The 19,991-nt window shown below is 34.4% G+C and overlaps 1 protein-coding gene across 1 annotated transcript in view; it reads left to right on the plus strand.

Moving 5' to 3' along the window:
* CRYBG3 (crystallin beta-gamma domain containing 3) overlaps positions 1-19,991 on the plus strand; it is a 144,018-nt gene that overhangs the window by 57,058 nt on the left and 66,969 nt on the right. Inside the window, exons 4-7 of the mRNA XM_043997303.1 lie at positions 7,649-12,614; positions 13,882-13,929; positions 14,172-14,287; positions 16,143-16,290. Of these exons, the coding sequence (XP_043853238.1) occupies positions 7,649-12,614; positions 13,882-13,929; positions 14,172-14,287; positions 16,143-16,290 (5,278 nt within the window). The remainder of the gene's footprint in view (positions 1-7,648; positions 12,615-13,881; positions 13,930-14,171; positions 14,288-16,142; positions 16,291-19,991) is intronic.

The raw sequence follows: 19,991 nt of genomic DNA on the forward strand, positions 1-19,991 counted from the left end.
TAAGGTTTTGATCATCTGATATCTCAGAATTAATGAGGCAGATGAAGGAAAAGGGGATAGCAGAGAAATTAGAAGTTGCAGTGAAAAGAACGTTTTTGTAAGGCTAGTTTAGAATCAGGGAAAAGCTGACAGAACAGTTACTGACATGGAGAAAAACCTTTAATCTTTCTGAACCTCAGTTCTTCTCTCTGTAACAAGGAGATGGCACAACACACTCTTACGAGGATTATAGGACCATAGATTTAGGTAAAGTGAACCTAAGGTTACACAGAATAAAGAAGAGCTGTGATTTTTGAACGGTCCTTGCACTCCAAATCCAGAGTTTTTTCCTCTGTATATTTTGCCTTTCACTCGTTAACTAGATCATAGGAATGTTGTTATTAGGAAAGTATTTTGTAAACCTTAAAAATAATATGGAAATATGAGATGTTAGTGTTACTATCAATCAAAACACTTAGATGGCCATATGTGAGGATATGACTCCATAGTACTGAGATCAATTTTTGCATCTAGCTTGTGGCATCAGTCTCACGTAAATTTCTAATGGTCAGTTACTATAAAGATCTTCCTTGTTGTGGGCCTCTTCAATGGCCTAATCTTCTGGAACTTTGTATCTGATTTTCATTTGTTTTATGTGACTTTAAAAAATATTATTGGAAAGGTATAAAAAAAGGCTTCTACAAACAACTACTGTGTTCCAGGTTTTGGAGGAATGGGATTCTGTTTTATTAGATGACAATAGTGCCATGCAAAGATGAATATATGAAAATAAAATGAATGAACTGGCAGGATACATTATTTTTACCTGAATGGCACTTTGCAGTTTACTGGTCAGGCCTTGAGTACTGATAATACTCTTTATTGTTTCTAAAACTTTTTAATGTTATTGAATAATTTGTTCAAAAAATTAGGAAAGCAAATGACTGACTTTTTTTTTTCCTTTGGAACAGATTATTTCTGGGTTTAGGGCCAGGGAAGATAGAATTTGTGAGATTAAATTTAATGATTTAAAGTTAACAGAAAAAAATTAATATTAGTAGAACTCTGGACAGGCAGTAATCTTAGTCACTACGCTTTCTGATCCCTTAACCTTTTGTGGTGTAGTATTATCTTAGAGTAGAAAAAAAAAGATGAGAAAGTGAGGACATTGTATAGTTGAGGGAGAAATTACTTGAAGAATACTATTGAGAGGAACAAGTCTTTTTTTTTGAGGAACAAGTCTTTCAAACAGCAACATGAAAGTACAGATATTTCATTTCTTCACTCTCTTGTTTGTTGACACTAGAAATCATTGAGGTGTTTTTTTTTTTAATTTTCTTTTAATAAGGGAGGAACCAAATCCTGAAGTGGAAGGATAGCTTAATGCTATTAAGTATATGACTGAATTGTAACATGTCAAGTGTAATGGGTGACTTTAAATAATTGTAAAATGCAGTTAAATGCTAGAACAAGATATAGAAAAATCTTTGATCTTTTAGAAAATGATGAGATTTTTAAAAGTAAGAGTGCCACACATGGAAAGATTTATGTTCCTGAACAGAATGGAGTTTTAAAGTTATAATTAGTTCTTTTAAAAAGAAGAAAAACATGTTTGTTGAATACAAAGTGTAAATAAAAAACTTTAATTATTAAAAAAGTTACATGTTTATCAGATTTCTGCTAATAGTGCCAGAAAATAACTATTTAGTATAAATTTGTATAAATCTACCTAATATTTCTAAATGTTGTATTGATTTATGTGATGGAAATTACCACTTCTTTTTATTTCATTTAAATGAATAACATCATTTTTGGTGGAAGCACCTAGAACACTAACATAACATTAAAAGAAAAAATAACTACTGACTTTTCTAAAGTACCATTGAAGACCAAAAGGGCTCTCAAAGTTGGCAGAAAGCCTTTTTAGACTTCACTCTTTTTCGACTATTACTTTAGATCAAAGACAGCTTTGTTCTTGGCTGCTTTAAGAAATGCCTTTGGAGTAAGTTAGAGTGGAGGAGGAGGGATTTACTATCCTTTATTTTTTGTATCTGTACTGATGGTATTTGTGGAGTGAAAATTAGAGAATGTAAGTTATTCCTATTATTCCTTGTATAGATTTTCTTACTTTATCATTTGAAAAAAGAAAATCACAGTGACTTTTCATAGATATGACATTAGAAAGTGATTTCAGTAAAGAAAACAAGCACTCAAACTCAACAGGCCTCCAAACTTGGCTTTTCATACCACAGCCAATACTGACTTTCCTAAATGGGTTGAATTATGTGAAATTTGACTAATAATATGTTAGCATCAATATTTTAATTTTTAATAGCTTACTTTGTATTTACATAGTTAACTCCCTGTTCTATTGGTTAATTCAGACGTGTTTGTTTAATCTTAATTGAAACTCATAAAGCATCTACAACAAACTTGTCAAGACAAGCTCACTTTCTTTCCTGAGTCTTAGTACATTTCCTTTCACTAACTTTTATAATGGGCAGTAACAATTAGTATATAGTTGTAATAAAATACTTGCCAATAACAATGTTTTAAAATTTTAGTAGCTAGCAGTTATGTAGGTTAGTAAAAGTAATTGTTTAGTCTTAAATCCAGGTAGTATGGAAAATGCATCATAGTTTCGCAATGTAATTTTGAAATCTCAGAGAAATACAAAGTCTTTATTTTATCATCAATTTCATATACATTTCAGCAAAGATTTCACTTTGTCATTTATAAAAAAAAAAGAGTTAACTCTTTTAAAAAATGATTTGTTTGTTTATTTATTTATTACAGGGCATTGAGGGTTAAGTGACTTGCCCAGGGTCTCACAGCTAGTAAGTCAAGTGTCTGAGGCTAGATTTGAAGTCAGGTCCTCCTGAATCCAGGGCCGATGCTTTATCCCCTGTGCCACCTAGCATTTAATTTTAGCTCTTGCTTATATTTTGGAACTATATGAAATATTTAGCCAGAATAAATTGAGAATAATTACATAATATAAATATAACCTTTGAAACATAATTTTAAAAATTAGTCCATGACCTGTTTTTGCATATGGAAAAATAAAATGTAATTAGATTGATATTAGATTGGCATTAGCTTACATGTTTAAATGAGAAAGTTTTTATCTTAAAATCTTCAGTTGGTAACATTTGTCTATTGAGAACTACCTAGTCATTAAAATTTCACTAAGGCTTATTTAACCAAATAATAATTAGCAGTGAATTTTTTGATGGATTAAATGAGTGAAGAATTGAAACTCCCCATAACCTCCTTCCACTCCTTGTGGTAGAAGCAGTATCCTAACCCCTGCTCCTGTAAATTAGACTAAATTTTCCTTAAAAGGTATTAAGACCATTTCACAACTTAGTTGGTTCAGGGAGAACTAAAGACCCACACCAATGTGTCTACAAAGAAGTCTCAAGCCTTTTTAGGCACCCTGATGCTTGGCTGGTGGAAAACAATGTGGAACTTGGGCATGGGAGCTTTGCTTGGCTAAATTAATTAGATGTATCCTCAATATCTCTTGTTAAATATCCTTCTGTGATAGCTAAGTAAATCTTTTGTTAAGTGTTGAATGATCTGCAAGTGTCCCATTTTGTTCCGGTATTGGACCTAAACTACTGGTCTTACTTTGACCCAGACCAGAATACTTCTATCCCCATTTTGTCAAAGTAAATTGTTACCTATTATTGTCTGTCTTAAAGGCAAAGCTGCTTAAATGGAATTTAATAGAATTCCTAGAAGTAAACTCTGATACAAGTTTGAGAACAGTGGTGAGGAATTTGTGTCATAACTTTTTCTGGAAAAAATAAATTGTATTCTGCAAGTTTACCTACAAAATTTAGCTTCCAAGTTTAGTTTGCATGACAACAGTTTTACGTAACTTTCTTATCACTTCTTTCTTTTGTAGTATTACTGTTCCATTCTACATCTCATACCAAAGAAAGTTATTGGCTATGTTCAATTCAGCAAACATTTATACCGTACTTGTTATGTATAAGTGGGATCATAGAAACAAAAAAAGAACAGTCCCTGCTTTTCCACAAGCTTGCATCCTAGAATATGAGGAGAAAAACTGCTATGATAAATGTGTTTTCAAACAAGTTCTTTCTATCATTTCACAGTGATAAGAGACATAGCTCTGGATCCAAGGTCTCTACCATTTGTGGTTCTCTTACCCTTCTCCAGTTCTTTGAAATTCTATAAAAATGTTGCTTTGTGTCTTCCACTAACCAGTCCATAGTTTTAAAAAATGTAGAATTGGACACTTAAAAATGTCTGTAAAAATTCTTGTGAATTAAAAACTATTATTTGAGAGGTTTTCTCTCCTAATATTGGACAGAATAAAGTAAGAGGAGCCAGAATTCATTTTCCACTCTTGCAGTATAACATAAGGAAGATAAATCAGAGTTGAAATTTGGGTGCTGCATATTTTAAAAACAGACAAAATACCGAGGTTCAATTTATATTATTATCACAAATATTTTATTTACTCCCAGTGCATGTAATGGTGCTGAAAATAAAGATAAACAAATTGCCATTATGTTCAAGAAGCTGAGGAGATGTTAAGGGCTAAAATTCTAGCTAAACTGTCTAAAATATCTAGTGAGGGGTCGCCAATAAATTATAAGCTTTAGCAAGAGTTAGACTTTTAAGCATTTATTAAGGAGAATAAGAATTTGGTAAAGAGAGAGAAAGGCCTAGATTCCTATCTATTAAAGGGAGAGCATATTTCTCGCTCCACTCTCCACCAGAGTCCAAAGGCCAGAGAGTGAGACTGAGCGCCAGTCTCTTCCTTCCTCCTCCCACTAGCCCACGTCACTTCCTGACGCCAAAGAAAAGACTCCTGGTCTTGCCCTCAAAGACCTTCGCTTCATGGGTGGAACTCTTCTACAGTAAGTCTCCAGCAGGTGGCGTTATTCCAATCGTTACAGAGATGAGGTTTATAATTATAGAAGAAAAACATGATTTAAAAGTGAAAGACTTTCTGGTACATTATTTTCATTTTACAAGTAAGGAAATTGAGGTCTAAGATTAAGATTTTTCCAAACAAAATTCAGTTTAATAGGCATTTATTAAGAATGCCTTATACAGATATCACACCCTTCTGGTTTTTTCCAGGTGTCCCTCACAATTCTTTCCTTGGCTCTCTTCTGTTCTCCCTCTACACTAGTTCACTTGGTGATCTCATCAGCCTCCAGAGACTTTATTAATATCGCTGTGATGATAATTCTCTTTTTTAAAAAAATATTTTATTTTTTCCCAATTATAGGTAGAAACAATTTTTAACATTCCTTTAGAGTTCTAAATTATCTCCCTCCTTCTGCTCCCTCCTCAGGGAGAAGGAAGACAGTTTGATATAGGTTATACACTTCAGTCATGCTAAATAAATTTCCATATTGGTCATGTTATGAAAGAAAATACAACCACCCCCCCAAAAAAAAACCCAAGAATAATAAAGTTTGCTTCAATTTGCATTCTGACTCCAGTTCTTTTTCTGAAGGTGGAGAGCATTTTTCATCATAAGTCCTTTGGAACTGTCTTAAATCGTTGTATTGCTTGAAAATAGCCAAGTCATTCACAGTTGATTTATGTACAAAATTGTTACTATATGCTGTTCTTCTGGTCCTGCTCACTTCACTTTGCCTCAACTCATGTAAGTCTTTCTAGTTTTTTCTGAAAGCATCCCTCTTGTGCTATAAGAATAGCACAATAGAAACAGGGATCAACAACTTGTTCAGGCATTTTCTAATTGATGGGCATTCCCTCAATTTCTAATTCTTTGCCACCACCAAGAGAGATATTTTTGTATATTTAGGTCATTTTTCTTTTTTATAAATCTTGTTAGGACCTAGTAGTGGTATTACTAGGCCAAAGGGTATGCAGAGTTTTATAGTCCTTTGGGCATGGTTCCAAATTGCTCTCCAGAGTGGTTGGATCATTATACAATACCAATAGTGCTTTAGTGTCCCAAATTTCCTACATCCACTCCAATATTTGTCATTATCTCCTCTTGTAATATTAGCCATTCTGGTAGGTGTGAAGTGATACCTCGGAGTTGTTTTAATTTGCATTTTTCTAATCAATAGTGATTTAGAGCATTTTTCATATGACTATAGATAGCTTTAATTTCTTCATCTGAAAAACCTGCCTATCATTTCTTATATAGCACAATAGTATTCTATTGCATTCATATACTACAACTTGTTCAGCCATTCCCCTATTGATGGGCATTCCCTCGATTTCCAATTCCAAGTTTAAGAAGCACTGACATAGATAATGGTAGAAGTAGACCTACTAATGACAATAACAGCTAATATTCCTCTAATGCTTTAAAGGTTTGCAAACTATTTTATCTGTGTTCTCGTTTGTTCCTAATCACACTCTGTGAGGTAGAGAATGAGGTAGATAATATCATTATCCCTGTTTTACAAATTTCAGAACTGAGGTTCAGAGAAGTTAACTTGCTGTCAAAAGGGAAATTGGAATCCATGTTCTTTGTGGGCTCAAGTCCAGTGTTTTTTCTGCTATATACTAGGCTTCTCTTTTGAATTCTAGTTCAATGTATTTTGTAATGTATGACTTAAGCATTTATATGTACAAGATATTTTAAAATGCTTCTAAGTAGGTTAAATCATATTTCTGAAATTCTAACATGAATAATTTGTAAAAAACTATCACTTCCCTGTATAGATATTACCTATATCAGATTGCTTTCTATCAGAGGGAAGGAATGAGAAATAATCTGGAACTAAAAATCTTATGGAAACAAATGTTGAAAACTATATTTACATGGAACTGGAAAATAATAAAATGCTTTTGTGATAAAAACAAAAAAATGAAATTAAAAAAACTATCACTTCCTTTAAAAATAAGTAGTACAGAGAAATCGTAGCCCCACGCAGGTTTAACTTCAGTGCTATTGCCTAAAGTTAGCTTTTAATAAAGTAATTTTCAAATTGGCATAGAGAGAGAAATAGCTGTGATGCAATGTAAAGAACACTGCATTTAGAGTCAGCAACCCTGAATTAAAATTCCTTCTTTGTCTCTTACTATCTTTGTAATGTTATGTGAATCATTGAAACCTTTCTGATCCTTGTCTATACCATCTATGTAGGAAGAATAAAACCACGTACTTAGGTGGTACAATGGATAGAGCATCAGGCCCAGAGCCAGGAGGACATGAGTTCAAATTTAGTCCACAGAGAAGTATTAGCTGTGTGACCCTGAGCCAATCACTTAACCTCTGTCTCAGTTACTTCATCTGCAAATAGGGATAATAGCACCTATCTCCCAGTGTTGTGAGGATCAAATGAGATAATATTTGTAAAATACTTAACACAGTACCTGGCACATAGTAGGTGCTATATAAATATTAGCTATTATTATTTGATTTACATTTTTTTACAAATATCTTGTGAAGATTAAATGAGATAACATACATAAGCTCCTTGATGGCAGGGACTTTGATTTCTGTCTTTGTACCTTCTGAAGATAGAATAATAATAGGGGTTTAACAAATGCTTATTGAATTGGGTTCTATCGAGATGTCTGCTTTGTTGTTGAGTTTTGAGTGATGGTTGAAGATGAGACTTTGAGTACAACTTATGATATTAATATAGTGCATTAATTACCTTTCCTTATACTCTGAAATTTCTCATTATAGAAAAGTAGAATGTGAACCTGAAATATCTTCAATTACATATTCAACTTACCGGGGTCCCAGACAGATTTTGAAAATTTTGAAGAAACAGACCAAATTAGAGACTTCAACTTCTGTACAAAGAGCAGATGAAACTTCTGATTCTAGTACAAGTTCTCAAACTGGAACTGGAAGTGAGTCGGAGGCTGTCATCTCTCCAGATTCACCAATCAAGAATAACAAGGATCTGCTCAAAGGCCCTTTAAAAGATGCCATTTTAAATAACAGTAATTATAAGGAATCTGTATTAATCAAGCCACCATCATCTACTGAAACTATCTCTAGTTCTATAGTTGAGTCCTGTTATAATCGTCCTTTAAATTATGTACCAGTTTACAAAATAGACAATGATATGATAGGATCAGTGTTTTTTGGAAATACCAAAGACCCTAGAAATCCTGCTTTTCAGAGGATAGTGAATCCAAAAACCACTTTAGAAAACAATCTTTTGAAGAATGATAGAGCATCAGAGCAAAGAGGAGAATGTTTTCAACCCCCAAGTGTAGTTCTTTCTGAGCTGAATGTAGGTTTACCTAATAGAGAATATGAGACAGTCAAATATGAATGTGAAGATTTGCCAAGTTCAAGTAAAACAACTTTACACAATAAATTTGAACTGCCAAAGAATAAATGTTCAGTATCTTATCATTTTGCCAGCATTATTCTTCATCATCAAGATGAAACAGATACTGGATATTTGAATGAAGAAAACAGTTCAGTTATTCAAGACTCACAAATAAATATTCAAGTTAAAGAAAACACAGAGGAAAATGAAATGCTTTCAACTAGTGGACTCTTAACCTTAGATAACATATTACATGCAAAAAATGAAATGATTGATTCTTTAGTGAAAGATACTGATTATAGTATAGCAAAAAACAAGAGCTTTGATTCTGGGTCATCAGATGAAGTCTCTCAAGGCATTATAGTAATTCAAAATGACCATCCCTCTATAAAATCTGTTAATGAATCAGAAAAGGTAGATTGTATACAAAGTAGCATAAGACCAGAACTGAAATTTGAAATAGTTAATAGAAATCACATTTCAGTATCTTCCTTTGAATCTGAGAATCTTGAACTGACCAAAGTCTTACCTGGCTCTTCAGATATTAATGGGAAAATATCTCCCATCCTTGAAAGTGAAAAGACTGATTCTTATGATTCAGCTCCTACCTTTGACTTTGAAGGTGGCATCTTCAGAAAATGGGAAGCTCCAGTTTTAAAGAATATGAGTCATGAACAAGACAAAATTGTTCATTCTACAACACTCAAGGAGATTAATCTAGTGCTTCCTGATCTTGATTCTGAAGAGGTTTGGCAAGCTGAGATTTCTTCATCTGACTCTGAATTTAAAGATAAACACCTGAAGGCAACAACACAAAGTTATCATACATCCCAAAGTAAAGCCCCAGTTGTTCTTGAGAGTGGGGGGGCAGAGGATTTGCTTCATGACCATGACAGTAAAGTCATAGGGTCAGTGACATATGATGAGAACAAAATTTCTCTTGATCCTCGTGAACCTACACACATTGAGGGCACTAAAATAGTTTCTGATAAATGTGGAATCGGGATCAGCTCCTCTCATATATTACCTAAACCCCAAGAAGATGATGGCACCTTACAGTTTCTGGGTTCTGATATCAGTGGGGCAAAAATCACTTCAAAATTAAAAGCCAAAAGTTCTCTTGAGGTTTCTTCTATGCTGAGAGCAGAAGAAATGGCCACATTTCAGAGACATTACGAAAAAAATAATTTATTGGGCGACAGTTCTAATAGTGTTTCATCTTCCACCAGTAAGCCTGAAGAAGCTAACATGATCATGAATTCATCTAAACCCAAAGAAAATTTTGAAAATTTGAAAGTCACTACAGAACTCTCACATGAAGATACTTCCTTATTTATGATGATGTCCACTGATAGCAGCCATTGGGAATTTGAAAAAGCTAACCAGACAATGGCAGAAATGACTTTGTGTCATAGAGATGGCAAAGATGTGCCTAAGATTCATACAGGAAAGGGAGGTCCTAATTATCGAACTGCTGTTGTACTGAAAAATGCCATGGAAGCTGATGCTCAAACAGTTGCTAGTGCTACGGTGTCAGTTAACAGCTCAAGCCAACAGTGTTCTGAAGCATCAGATGAGGACACAGGAACAAGGAAAAGAGCACATGATAGACCTCTGGACTCCAATAGTGATCTAGTTAAAACAGCTGAGAAGTTGGTTGGTATAATTTTGGACTCTGTCAGGCAAGAGCTAAAGTCCACACAAATAGGGGTTAATGATGGGAGATGTAATGCAGTTACCCTAAAAGAAGAGGCCACTGGGAAAAATACATCAGAAGAAAAAGAAAAGACATTGATTCAGCTACCAGACCATTTGGATGAGTGCTGTGTTGAAGATGTGTCAGAAGACAAAAGAGAAGAAAAGGCCTGTGTTTTAACTACTGTTGGTGAGAGGAATCTCCTTATTGATACTGATAAAATGGATATGTCTAATTTATTAATAATCAAAGCAAGGGAATTGGTCAGTGAGGTTATTCGTGGTGCTCAGCAAAAACTGATAGATGGTCATTACAGAAAAACTAAGCCCAGGAACCATACCAGAAATACTGAAAAGGCCAATGCCACAAAGATTCTGAACAATGATATCATTAAACCACATTATATAGTTAAAGGATTCTTGGCTTCAGAGCAGCCAGACTCCCAAAGCATAACTAAAGTTAGTGAAAATAAAGGATCAAAAAGTCTTTTGGCTAAAAGCAATTTAAATAATGACACAGATTCAACTAAAGGAAAAGAAATCGTGCCTTACCAAAAAACCTTACATACTGGAAATGGATTGGAACAATCTGATAGTACAGCATTGCCAAAATCAGATGTTTTACTGTCAGAGAACATATCCCATAAAGATTTAAATAATAAAGGTGTGCCATTAACCTGGAACAAAGAAGAAAGTGAAGCACAAAAGGCACCATCTCAGAGAGAGAGAGTGGGTATCCACAAGTCTCAGACCGAAGATACTGCAACTCTTGTCTTAAATTTCAAGGGGCCCCCTTTCATGAATGAAGAAATATATACCCACTTACCTAGCACATCCAAAAGCAGTTTTTCTGATAGTCTTGTATGTATTAACGAAAAATGCCTACCAGGACATAGTAATAAATCACTGCCCATTGGTACGTTAGAGATGGGGAAAGCATACAGAAAAGATATTGAATGTAGTAAAGGCAAAATTGAGATGGCACCACCCATGCTAGAAATGGGAAAAGTATACAAGAAAAGTACTGAATCGAATGTAGGAAAACATGAGCTGATGCCCTCAATGTTAGAAATGGGGAAAACATGCAAAAAAGATGCTGAATTAAATGTAGGAAAAAATGAGCTGATGCCTTCAGTGTTAGAAATGGGGAAATCATATGGAAAGAGTGATTTAAATAATATAAAACTAGAAGGTACACTTGACAATTTCAAAAAGGAAAAAACATTTAAAAGGGACACTGATGAAATGACACCTGTCATGTTAGAAATGGAAAAGGAATTTGAAAAGGATATCAAAGGGACTGTTGGAAAAACTACAATGATCTACTCCAAATTAAAAATGGAAGAAACACACAGAGATGATACTCAATTGAATATTACACAAGATGACTCAGCAAGACCCACTCTCTTAGAAATAGGAAAAATGAGCCAAGAGACAGCTGAAAGTAATTTTGGAGAAAGTAAAGTGATACCCACCATGTTTGAAGTGGAAAAAGTATACCAAATAGATACTGAAAAGAATTTTGAAAAATCTGAAATGAGACCCATAGAAACAAAAGAAAGTGTGGTGCTATGTGACAACAAAGCTGAGTCACAGTTTGAGGGATGTGAATTACCTACATTGAGTAAGGATTGTAAAGGAAACATTGGCTTTATGACACCAGATTTATTACCTGAAGATTCCAAACTAAGGACAGAAAATAATCTCTGTATGACTGCAGTATGTGGGAAAGAAAGAGGTCTAGATTATGACACTGCAAATAAACAATCACGTTTAGCTTTTATGCCCCAAGATGAGCAAGGTAACTCTTCTTTCACCATTTTGTATGAAGAACCCCTTCAAGATGAGGGTCAGTATTCGTCTGTTGAAGAAGGGGGAGCACATTCCCTGGTGTTTCCTAATGATTCCACCAACGGTCTGCCACATGTTCTGGTATGTGAAAGGTCTGAAAGTAGAACTGACCTTGTCCATCATTTTGAAAAGGAGAGTAAATCCAGTGAGATGTTTGATAGTGACAGTTCTGAAATGTTTTTATCAGTAGAGGCAAAAAGATACAAAGTCTATCCCTTAGCCTTATCTCCTATTTATGAAGATGACAGCTCTCAGGAAGATATTCTATCTAGTGAAGTCTCACCTGGTCACCGTGGATCTAGTGCAAAATCAAGAGATGGTGCTAGTCAACCCTCCTCTGTGTTGTCCCTTCTCCAATCAGTGTCAGAACGTTTAAGGATGAATTTCGATGATGGAGAAAAGCTTGAGACTGAGGAAGAAGAAGTAGTGGTTGAGGATGAGGAGGGACCCCAACATAAAGAGATGATTCTTAAAACAGGAAAGAAAGAACATGTTACTTTCCAACTTCCAGACTGTTCTACTTTAGTTTATCAAGGAGAGGACCAAGAAGAAACTAGATCTTCCAAAACACCACTTTTTATTTCTAGTGAACCCACTACCTCTAATCAGCAAACTGTCCTTTGGCAAGACAGGTCCTTACTTCACCATGCCCCTGGTCCTTTTCTTCAAAAGTCTGACCTCAGTTCTAAATTACATTCATCTTTCAAGAGTGTCTATAATCAGTACTTGCAAACTACTAAAACTTTGTCACCTGAGAAAGGACCCAAGTTTGGAGGTAATCTTCAGGAACCAGTCCCTAAGTTTAGTACTTGTCCAGAGGTAAGTTATTCTACTTGAATATTTAATATATATATATATATACATATTTATGATAAAATGATATGTAATATATTTTTTGTTATATTAAGGTATCATCAGGAGAGGCAGCATAGTATAGTGAATAGATTAACCTTGGGTATTGGAAAGACCTGTGTTCCATTTCTTCTTCTGATACATACTTGCTGTGTGACTATGTAAGTCACCTAACTTCTCTGAGCCTTAGGAACTCTCTAAAATTATAATTTGATGTTTGTTATTAGAAGGGAGTGTTTTCTCATGTGGATTCCTCAGCAGTGACAGAAGTATGCATTTTTTTAAAGTGGCCTTAAGAACAGTGATTCCTTAATTGAAGTGTACATTTATTTATCTTAGTGGAATTTTGGTTGCATCATTATTACATTAAACAAAAAGAATCCCCTAGTTAATTAATATTGATGCTGAAATACTAAGAAGCAGTTTAATTCAATGTTCTTTGCTGATATTCTCACTTAAATTGGCTTAAAAATTAATTTGAAGTTTTCAAGATAAAATATTTGGAAAGTTGATACTTTCTGTTACATATATATGTGCTTATTTATGTTTGTGTCCTTAAAACATATATGTATTCAATATTATTTTGAAATATTTTTTATGAGGACCTTAAACTCCCAACATCTCCTGGGACACAAAGGAATTAGTATTTTTATACTACCTTTTCTGAAGTTTAAACAAAGGACACTGTATACATGAATTAAACAACATGGATACTTATGCATGCAGATAATGCATAAAACACTAAAGTAATTCTGATAATTCAGAAAAGAAACTGAGGAGAAATCTTATTTTTTACTAGTATAAATAACTGTCTACCTTTTTACATCCATTTATTCATGTGGAAAGTTTCTTACACAAAATAGAGAAGAAAGAAGCTTAGGACAGGTAAGTGAAATATAGCTAAAAGTGGGTTTGTAACTCACTTTTCAGTTAGAAAAATATTTTATGAATGCAGTTACTTTAAAACTTCATTTCTTCTTTGGACAAACTGTTCTATGGAGGGGTTTTTGTTTTGTTTTGTTTTTACTAGTATTTGAGACAATACAACTTTTATTAGTATTGCCACAGTCTTTATCTCTGTTTTCCTATGTTGGTCAGACATTGTGAGTAATAATGCTTTAAAGATAGCCAATAACTGTAATGTAAAACAGTTTTCCAGGTTCAGAACTTGAAATTTATGTTACCTAATTAATTCTAACTTGGATACTGACTTCTTCTATTTTTATGATTTCAGAATCTCATTGATAAACAAAGCCTGAGATGTAACCCCAGACCTGGGAAGGTAAAGAGAGTTGTTTTCTGTAGATCCATATGAAGGGAGAGAGGAAGTAGAGGCATTCTTTAGAGCGATGAAAAAGGAACTGTTAAATCTTATTTTCAGTGACTTAGAAAGTTTTTTTTTATTTTGCCATAGATATGCATCTATACTAGTTAATTGTTTTTCTGTATTTAGAAACAATTTTAGCACATTATTTTTTTTGAAATTCATATGCATTCTTTCAATTAGTCATTGTGTATTTTCAGATGGTCATTTATGACCTTCATGGAAGCAAATATAAACGAGAGATTTACAATAACATTCTTGATGCTACGTCCTGGATCTTTCCAAATGGAGCATTCATCAGAGTTGTAAGAGGATGGTAAGCAATCCTCATCTGAATTTTTAAAGTATTTTCTGAAGTCTTATACATTTTTCCTTACATCTGTTTTATATCTTTAAAGATATATCCCCTTGCTTGTAGTGTCTTTGGTAGAAGAAAACATTTTAATTCGACTTTTATGATATGCTGAATATTCTTTTCCTTTCTCTTTAGCAGAAAAGCTAAGCCAGTTCAGTTTCATAGATAAAACCATGCTGCTATCCATAGATAAGAACTTACATGTAGTAGTTCTTTGAGGTTTACACATTCCTTTACATGCATTGTCTCATTTGATCCTGAGAACAACTTGTGAGATGATACTATTATTATGCCCATTTTACAGATTGGGGATTTGTTATTTATAGAAATGAAGCAACCTGTCCATGCTCCTACTGCTATTCGATATTTGAATCCATGTCTTTTTGACTGTTAAATCACATTCATAGGCCAATCCAATATGTCAATCAGAGCATCATACCCAATACTTGTAGTTATATTTTCATGGTATTATTTTATTAACCAAGCAAAATTCTAATGCATCAACTTGGCCATTTCAACACACACTTGAAAATGCCCACAAAAGTAGTGAGATGATCAGGAATGTGGAGGCCAAGTGGTGAAAAAATCGCTTGTTGCAGTTTAGGTAGCTAAAATGTCCCTTGATGAAATAAGCTTTCTGAAATATAAAAGTAATAGAAAACCTCATTTAAAAAAAATTTTTTTGGTCAGTTATTATTGTGGAATGAATATTTTCACATGGATTTACTAAAATTAGTTGAAGCCTAGAATGTCACAGAAAATTTTCAGTATAATAATAATAATGTTGTACTTTACTAATGTGCCTGCCTTGTCATTGAAATAAACATTACAATTTATTATTGGCTTTATCTTGCATAATAAAGATCAGTGGGTAAGTTAGGCTGTGGTTTTGTGTACCCTAAAAATGAATGTGTTTATAAATGTGTATATATTTATATATACGCGCACACACACACACACACACACACACACACACACACACACACACACACACACATACATATTGTGTGATTTAAAATTCTAAATGTGGGTCCTAATCTGTTCCCCCCAGTTTTGGGGGAAATTGACTAAAATCACTGATAAAACAAGTTTAGGTTTTAAAAGGTTTATTGGAATATAGAAAGAGAAAGATTGAGAGCAGAATTCCTACAGCCTGGCAATCCTATCTTTCCTCAATTTCCCTGTGAAGTCCTCTGGACTCTCTCTCTGCTCCACCACGGTGAAGTCAGGAACCAAAAGAGACAGAGCTCTCTGCACAGACCCTCCTTCCTCCTTCCTGTCCCCTCCCAGAAATGGGAGGTTCTTCAAGCTGGTTGGTTGACTGGGCCGGAAGTTCAAAGTTTTTTTAGATTCTGAGAACCATGCTTTCTTAAGTACTCTCAAGTATCAGCCAGATGTGCTTAGAATCTAGTCAACTAGTAATCCAGTCAAATCAGCCAGTAATCCACTCAGGTGGGCTCCTGAGTATTTGCCAAATCTCATCTAGCACACTCCATTATTTTGACAATATACATACATATACACACACATGTTCAGATACATGTTTGTCACAGACTTTTGCAAAAATGTTTTCCTTTCCAAATTCCCTGTGTTTCTGGTTTTTTAAAAAAAGTCTCATTGGGCAAAGTTTTAAATATATATCTTGTTTAAAAGCAGACTTTTAAAGTTGTCATGGAAAAAGGTAAACCCTAAAAATATTTTAAGGAAATCAGAAGTGTTATGATTTATAATATCCTCATGTGCCTATCTAATAATATCTTAAAACAAGTTATCTGTACCTTGATTTTTGTTGTTGTTGCTATTGCTGTTACTTTAGCTGGATTTTATATGAGAAACCACATTTCCAAGGTCATAAATGTGTTTTAGAAGAAGGAGAAAAAGTGCTGGATCGTGACTGGATTGTTCGGAGTAAAAAGCACCAAACAAGAAACTTTGTGATTGGCTCTATCAAGAGAATATTAAAGGTATCAAAAGTGCTTTTGTTTTTATCTCCAATATTTTTTTTTAGACTTTTTTTTTTTTTTTAGTGAGGCAATTGGGGCTAAGTGACTTGCCCAGGGTCACACAGCTAGTGTTAAGTGTCTGAGGCCGGACCTGAACCCAGGTACTCCTGACTCCAGGGCTGGTGCTCTATCCACTGTGCCACCTAGCTGCCCCTCCAATATTTTTTATATGGAGGGGGTCTAGTTATAGCATACTTGCATTTAAAAAATGTCAATACTTAATGCTAATGGTACTAACCTAATTGCTGACTTATGTTTTCCTTATGCATGAAGATGTGACTTTTGATGATGCATTTTTAAATGTAGTATTGTAAATTATTCACAGAAAAGGAAAAAAATAAGGGCAACTAGGTGGTACAGTGGATAAAGCACTGGCCCTGGATTCAGGAGGACCTGAGTTGAAATCCAGCCTCAGACACTTAACACTTACAAGCTGTGTGACCCTGTGCAAGTCATTTAACCCTCTTTGCCCCCGCAAAAGAAAGAAAGAGAAAAGTAAAATAAGGATTTTTGTCATCTATTTGGCAGTAGTATGAAAGGAAAATTATATTTAAAGATATTGAGACAAATCTGAGCTTTAATCTGCTTTTTCCTAGTGAGAATTTCTAAGGTTAAAGTCACAACTTAATTTGTGGAGTTTTTGGTTTTTTGGAGGGCTAAGTAATATAATCAGGTCTCTTTGGTCTGTAATATCACTTAAGATTTCCCTTGTAACTAGAAAACAATAATTATATCTTTGCTGTGATTGGGTGATTCTTTTAATATTGTCTTTGCTGCCTGTTTATAAAGTTGTAGCAGCCTCTTAGCTGGATTTTTGAAAAAAGATTGTCATTAAGCAGTGGAATAAGTTTATATTTTAAAATTCTATAAATTCTTCACCTTCTCTCTTTGGGATTCTGAATATTATAAAGTTTTTTATATATCATAATTTTTCTGCCTATGTCTTATTCGATTTGGCCATAGAAAAGGGACAACAGGAGAGTCATTCTGCTGAAAGTTCTTAATTCTTCAGATTAGGCTCCTTTACATATATATATGTATATATGTGTGTGTGTGTGTGTGTATATGTGTGTATATTTGTGTATATATATAAATGTGTATGTATACATGTATATATAAAAATCTAACCTGCAAAGTGAAAGTCCAGTAAAGTTCTAGAGTATTAAGAAGAAAAGTGTATGACTGGAAGGAAAAAATATAATAACTGAAATGCAGATAATCAGAAAAAAAGAAGACAAAACATGAAAGGTGAAAAAATTAGATCCCATATATATATATACATATATATATACACACACACACACATATATATATATATATACACACACACACATATATATATATAATACACACACACATCCCTTCAAATTTATCACACACATTTTTTTTGGCCTACCTTATGACTGTATTGGTCCAAATACTGTTATCATTTGATCAATTATTTAGGGAAAAGATATGGGAATATTCCAAACCTCCCAGCCATGTCATATTACTTTTGAGGTTGACAGATATATTCTTTATATCTTTATTTAAAGTTTTGAGTTCCAAATTCTATACCTCTCTCATTCCCTTCCTCCCTACCCTCCCCCTTCCCCAAGGTTGCAAGCAATCAGTATAGGTTACACATGTGCAATTATGTAAAACATTACCATATTAGTAATTTTACATAAAAAGACTCAGGTAAAAAAAAAAAGAAAGCACAAAATAGCATGCTTCAGTCTCTGTTTATCCAATATCAGTTCTTTCTCTGGAGGTGGATAGGATGTTTCATCATTAGTCCTTTGGGATTGTCTTAGATCATTGTATTGCTGAGAATAATTAAGTCATTCACAATTGCTCATAGAACAATAATGCTGTTACTGTGCAAAATGTTCTCTTGGTTTTACTCACTTTACTATACCTCAGTTCATATGAATCTTTCCAGGTTATTCTGAAATCATCCTGCTTGTCATTTCTTTCTTTCTTTCTTTCTTTTTTTTTTTTGGTGAGGCAATTGGGTTAAGTGACTTGCCTAGGGTCACACAGCTAGTAATTATTAAGTGTCTGAGGCCGGATTTGAACTCAGGTCCTCCTGAATCCAGGGCTGGTGCTCTATCCACTGCGCCACCTAGCTGCCCCATACTTGTCATTTCTTATAGCACAATAATATTCCATTACAATCATATACCACAGCTTGTTCAGTCATTCCCCAATTGATGGACAGTCCTTCGATTTCCAATTCTTAGCCACCACAAAGAGTTGCTATAAATATTTTTTGTACAATTTTTTTTCTTTTTCTCTTTTTCATAGTTACTATTGTTAACTGTTTCCCTCCTTCCTATTCCCTTTCCCATGATATTTACTCTATTTTCTATCTTCTTTCACACTATCCTTCCTCAAAAGGGATTTGCTTCTGACTGTCCCCTCCCCCACAGATATATTCTTTGAAGCAGTTACCATGAATAACAGTTCAAGATTTCTTAACTAGCATTTCCCATGATAGCCATTCTTTCTCTAATTTTTTCATCCTTCATGTTTTGTTTTTCCCTGTTTTTCCTGATTAATGGCATTTCAGTTATCATAGATTGTTTTTTTCTTCCAGTCATACTCTTCTTAATACTCTAGAACCTTCAAAACCAGACTTTGACTTTGCAGGTTAGATTTTATTTTCTGAAAAAGTCAGTTGGTAAACATTTATTAAGTATGTACTGTAGGCAAAGCATTTTGCTTAGTATCTGGGATACAAAGAATGGAAAGGCAGCTCCTATAGTCACAGAGTTTGGTGGGCAACATTCAAACAGCTGTCCACAAAAAAGCTATATATAGAATAAAGGGAAGATAATCAAAGGGAAGACACTAGAGGTAAGTGGGGATCTTCTGGAAGCTGGATTTTAGGTGGGACTTGAGAGAAGCCAGGAAGACAGGAGGCAGAGAGGAGGAAGAAAATTGTAGACATGAGAGACAGCCATTGAAAATGCCTGGAGTCAGGAGATGGAGTGTCACTGTTCGAGGCATATTAAGGAAGCAGTTGTCAACCAGTCACAGAGTATGTGGGGGAAGGAAGGTAGAAGACTGGAGGTGGGGGAGATACAAAGGGATCCGAGCACCAAAGGATTTCATATTGGATCTTGTAGGCCAGTGGGGTCAAACCTAAATAGAAAAGAGAGCCATTAATTTGTACATAAGGATTTCTGCAGGCTGCATATCAATTTAGTTTAAAAATTTTGTTTGTTGTTTTTTTATTATTTGTTAAAAATTTCCCAATTTCATTTCAATATGGTTTAGGCCTCACTGGGGAGTGTTACTAACTGTGTGTTTGATACCTCTGCTGGTAGGGAACCACTAGAGTTTATTGCATATTAAGAAGGTGAGGTGGTCAAACCTTCCCTTTTAGTTATTGCTGATAACTAAATAGAGGATGGAGTGGAATGGGGAGAGACAACAGCAGGCTATCATAATAGTCCAAGACTGAAGTGACAAGGGCCTACATCAGTGTCAGGAGAGGAGGTTGGGGGGAGGGAGTATAGCGGAGGTGTTACAAAGATGGAAAAAATAGGACTTGACAACTGATTGTATGTATGGGATGAGCAAATGAGAGTCAAGAATGACTTCTAGGTTGTGGGGAGGATGGTGGTACCTTCAGCAGTAATAGGGAAATTAGGAAGAGGAGAAAGAAAATGACA

The sequence above is a fragment of the Dromiciops gliroides genome, chromosome 3 (genome assembly GCF_019393635.1).
Source record: "Dromiciops gliroides isolate mDroGli1 chromosome 3, mDroGli1.pri, whole genome shotgun sequence".
Lineage (NCBI taxonomy): Eukaryota > Metazoa > Chordata > Mammalia > Microbiotheria > Microbiotheriidae > Dromiciops > Dromiciops gliroides.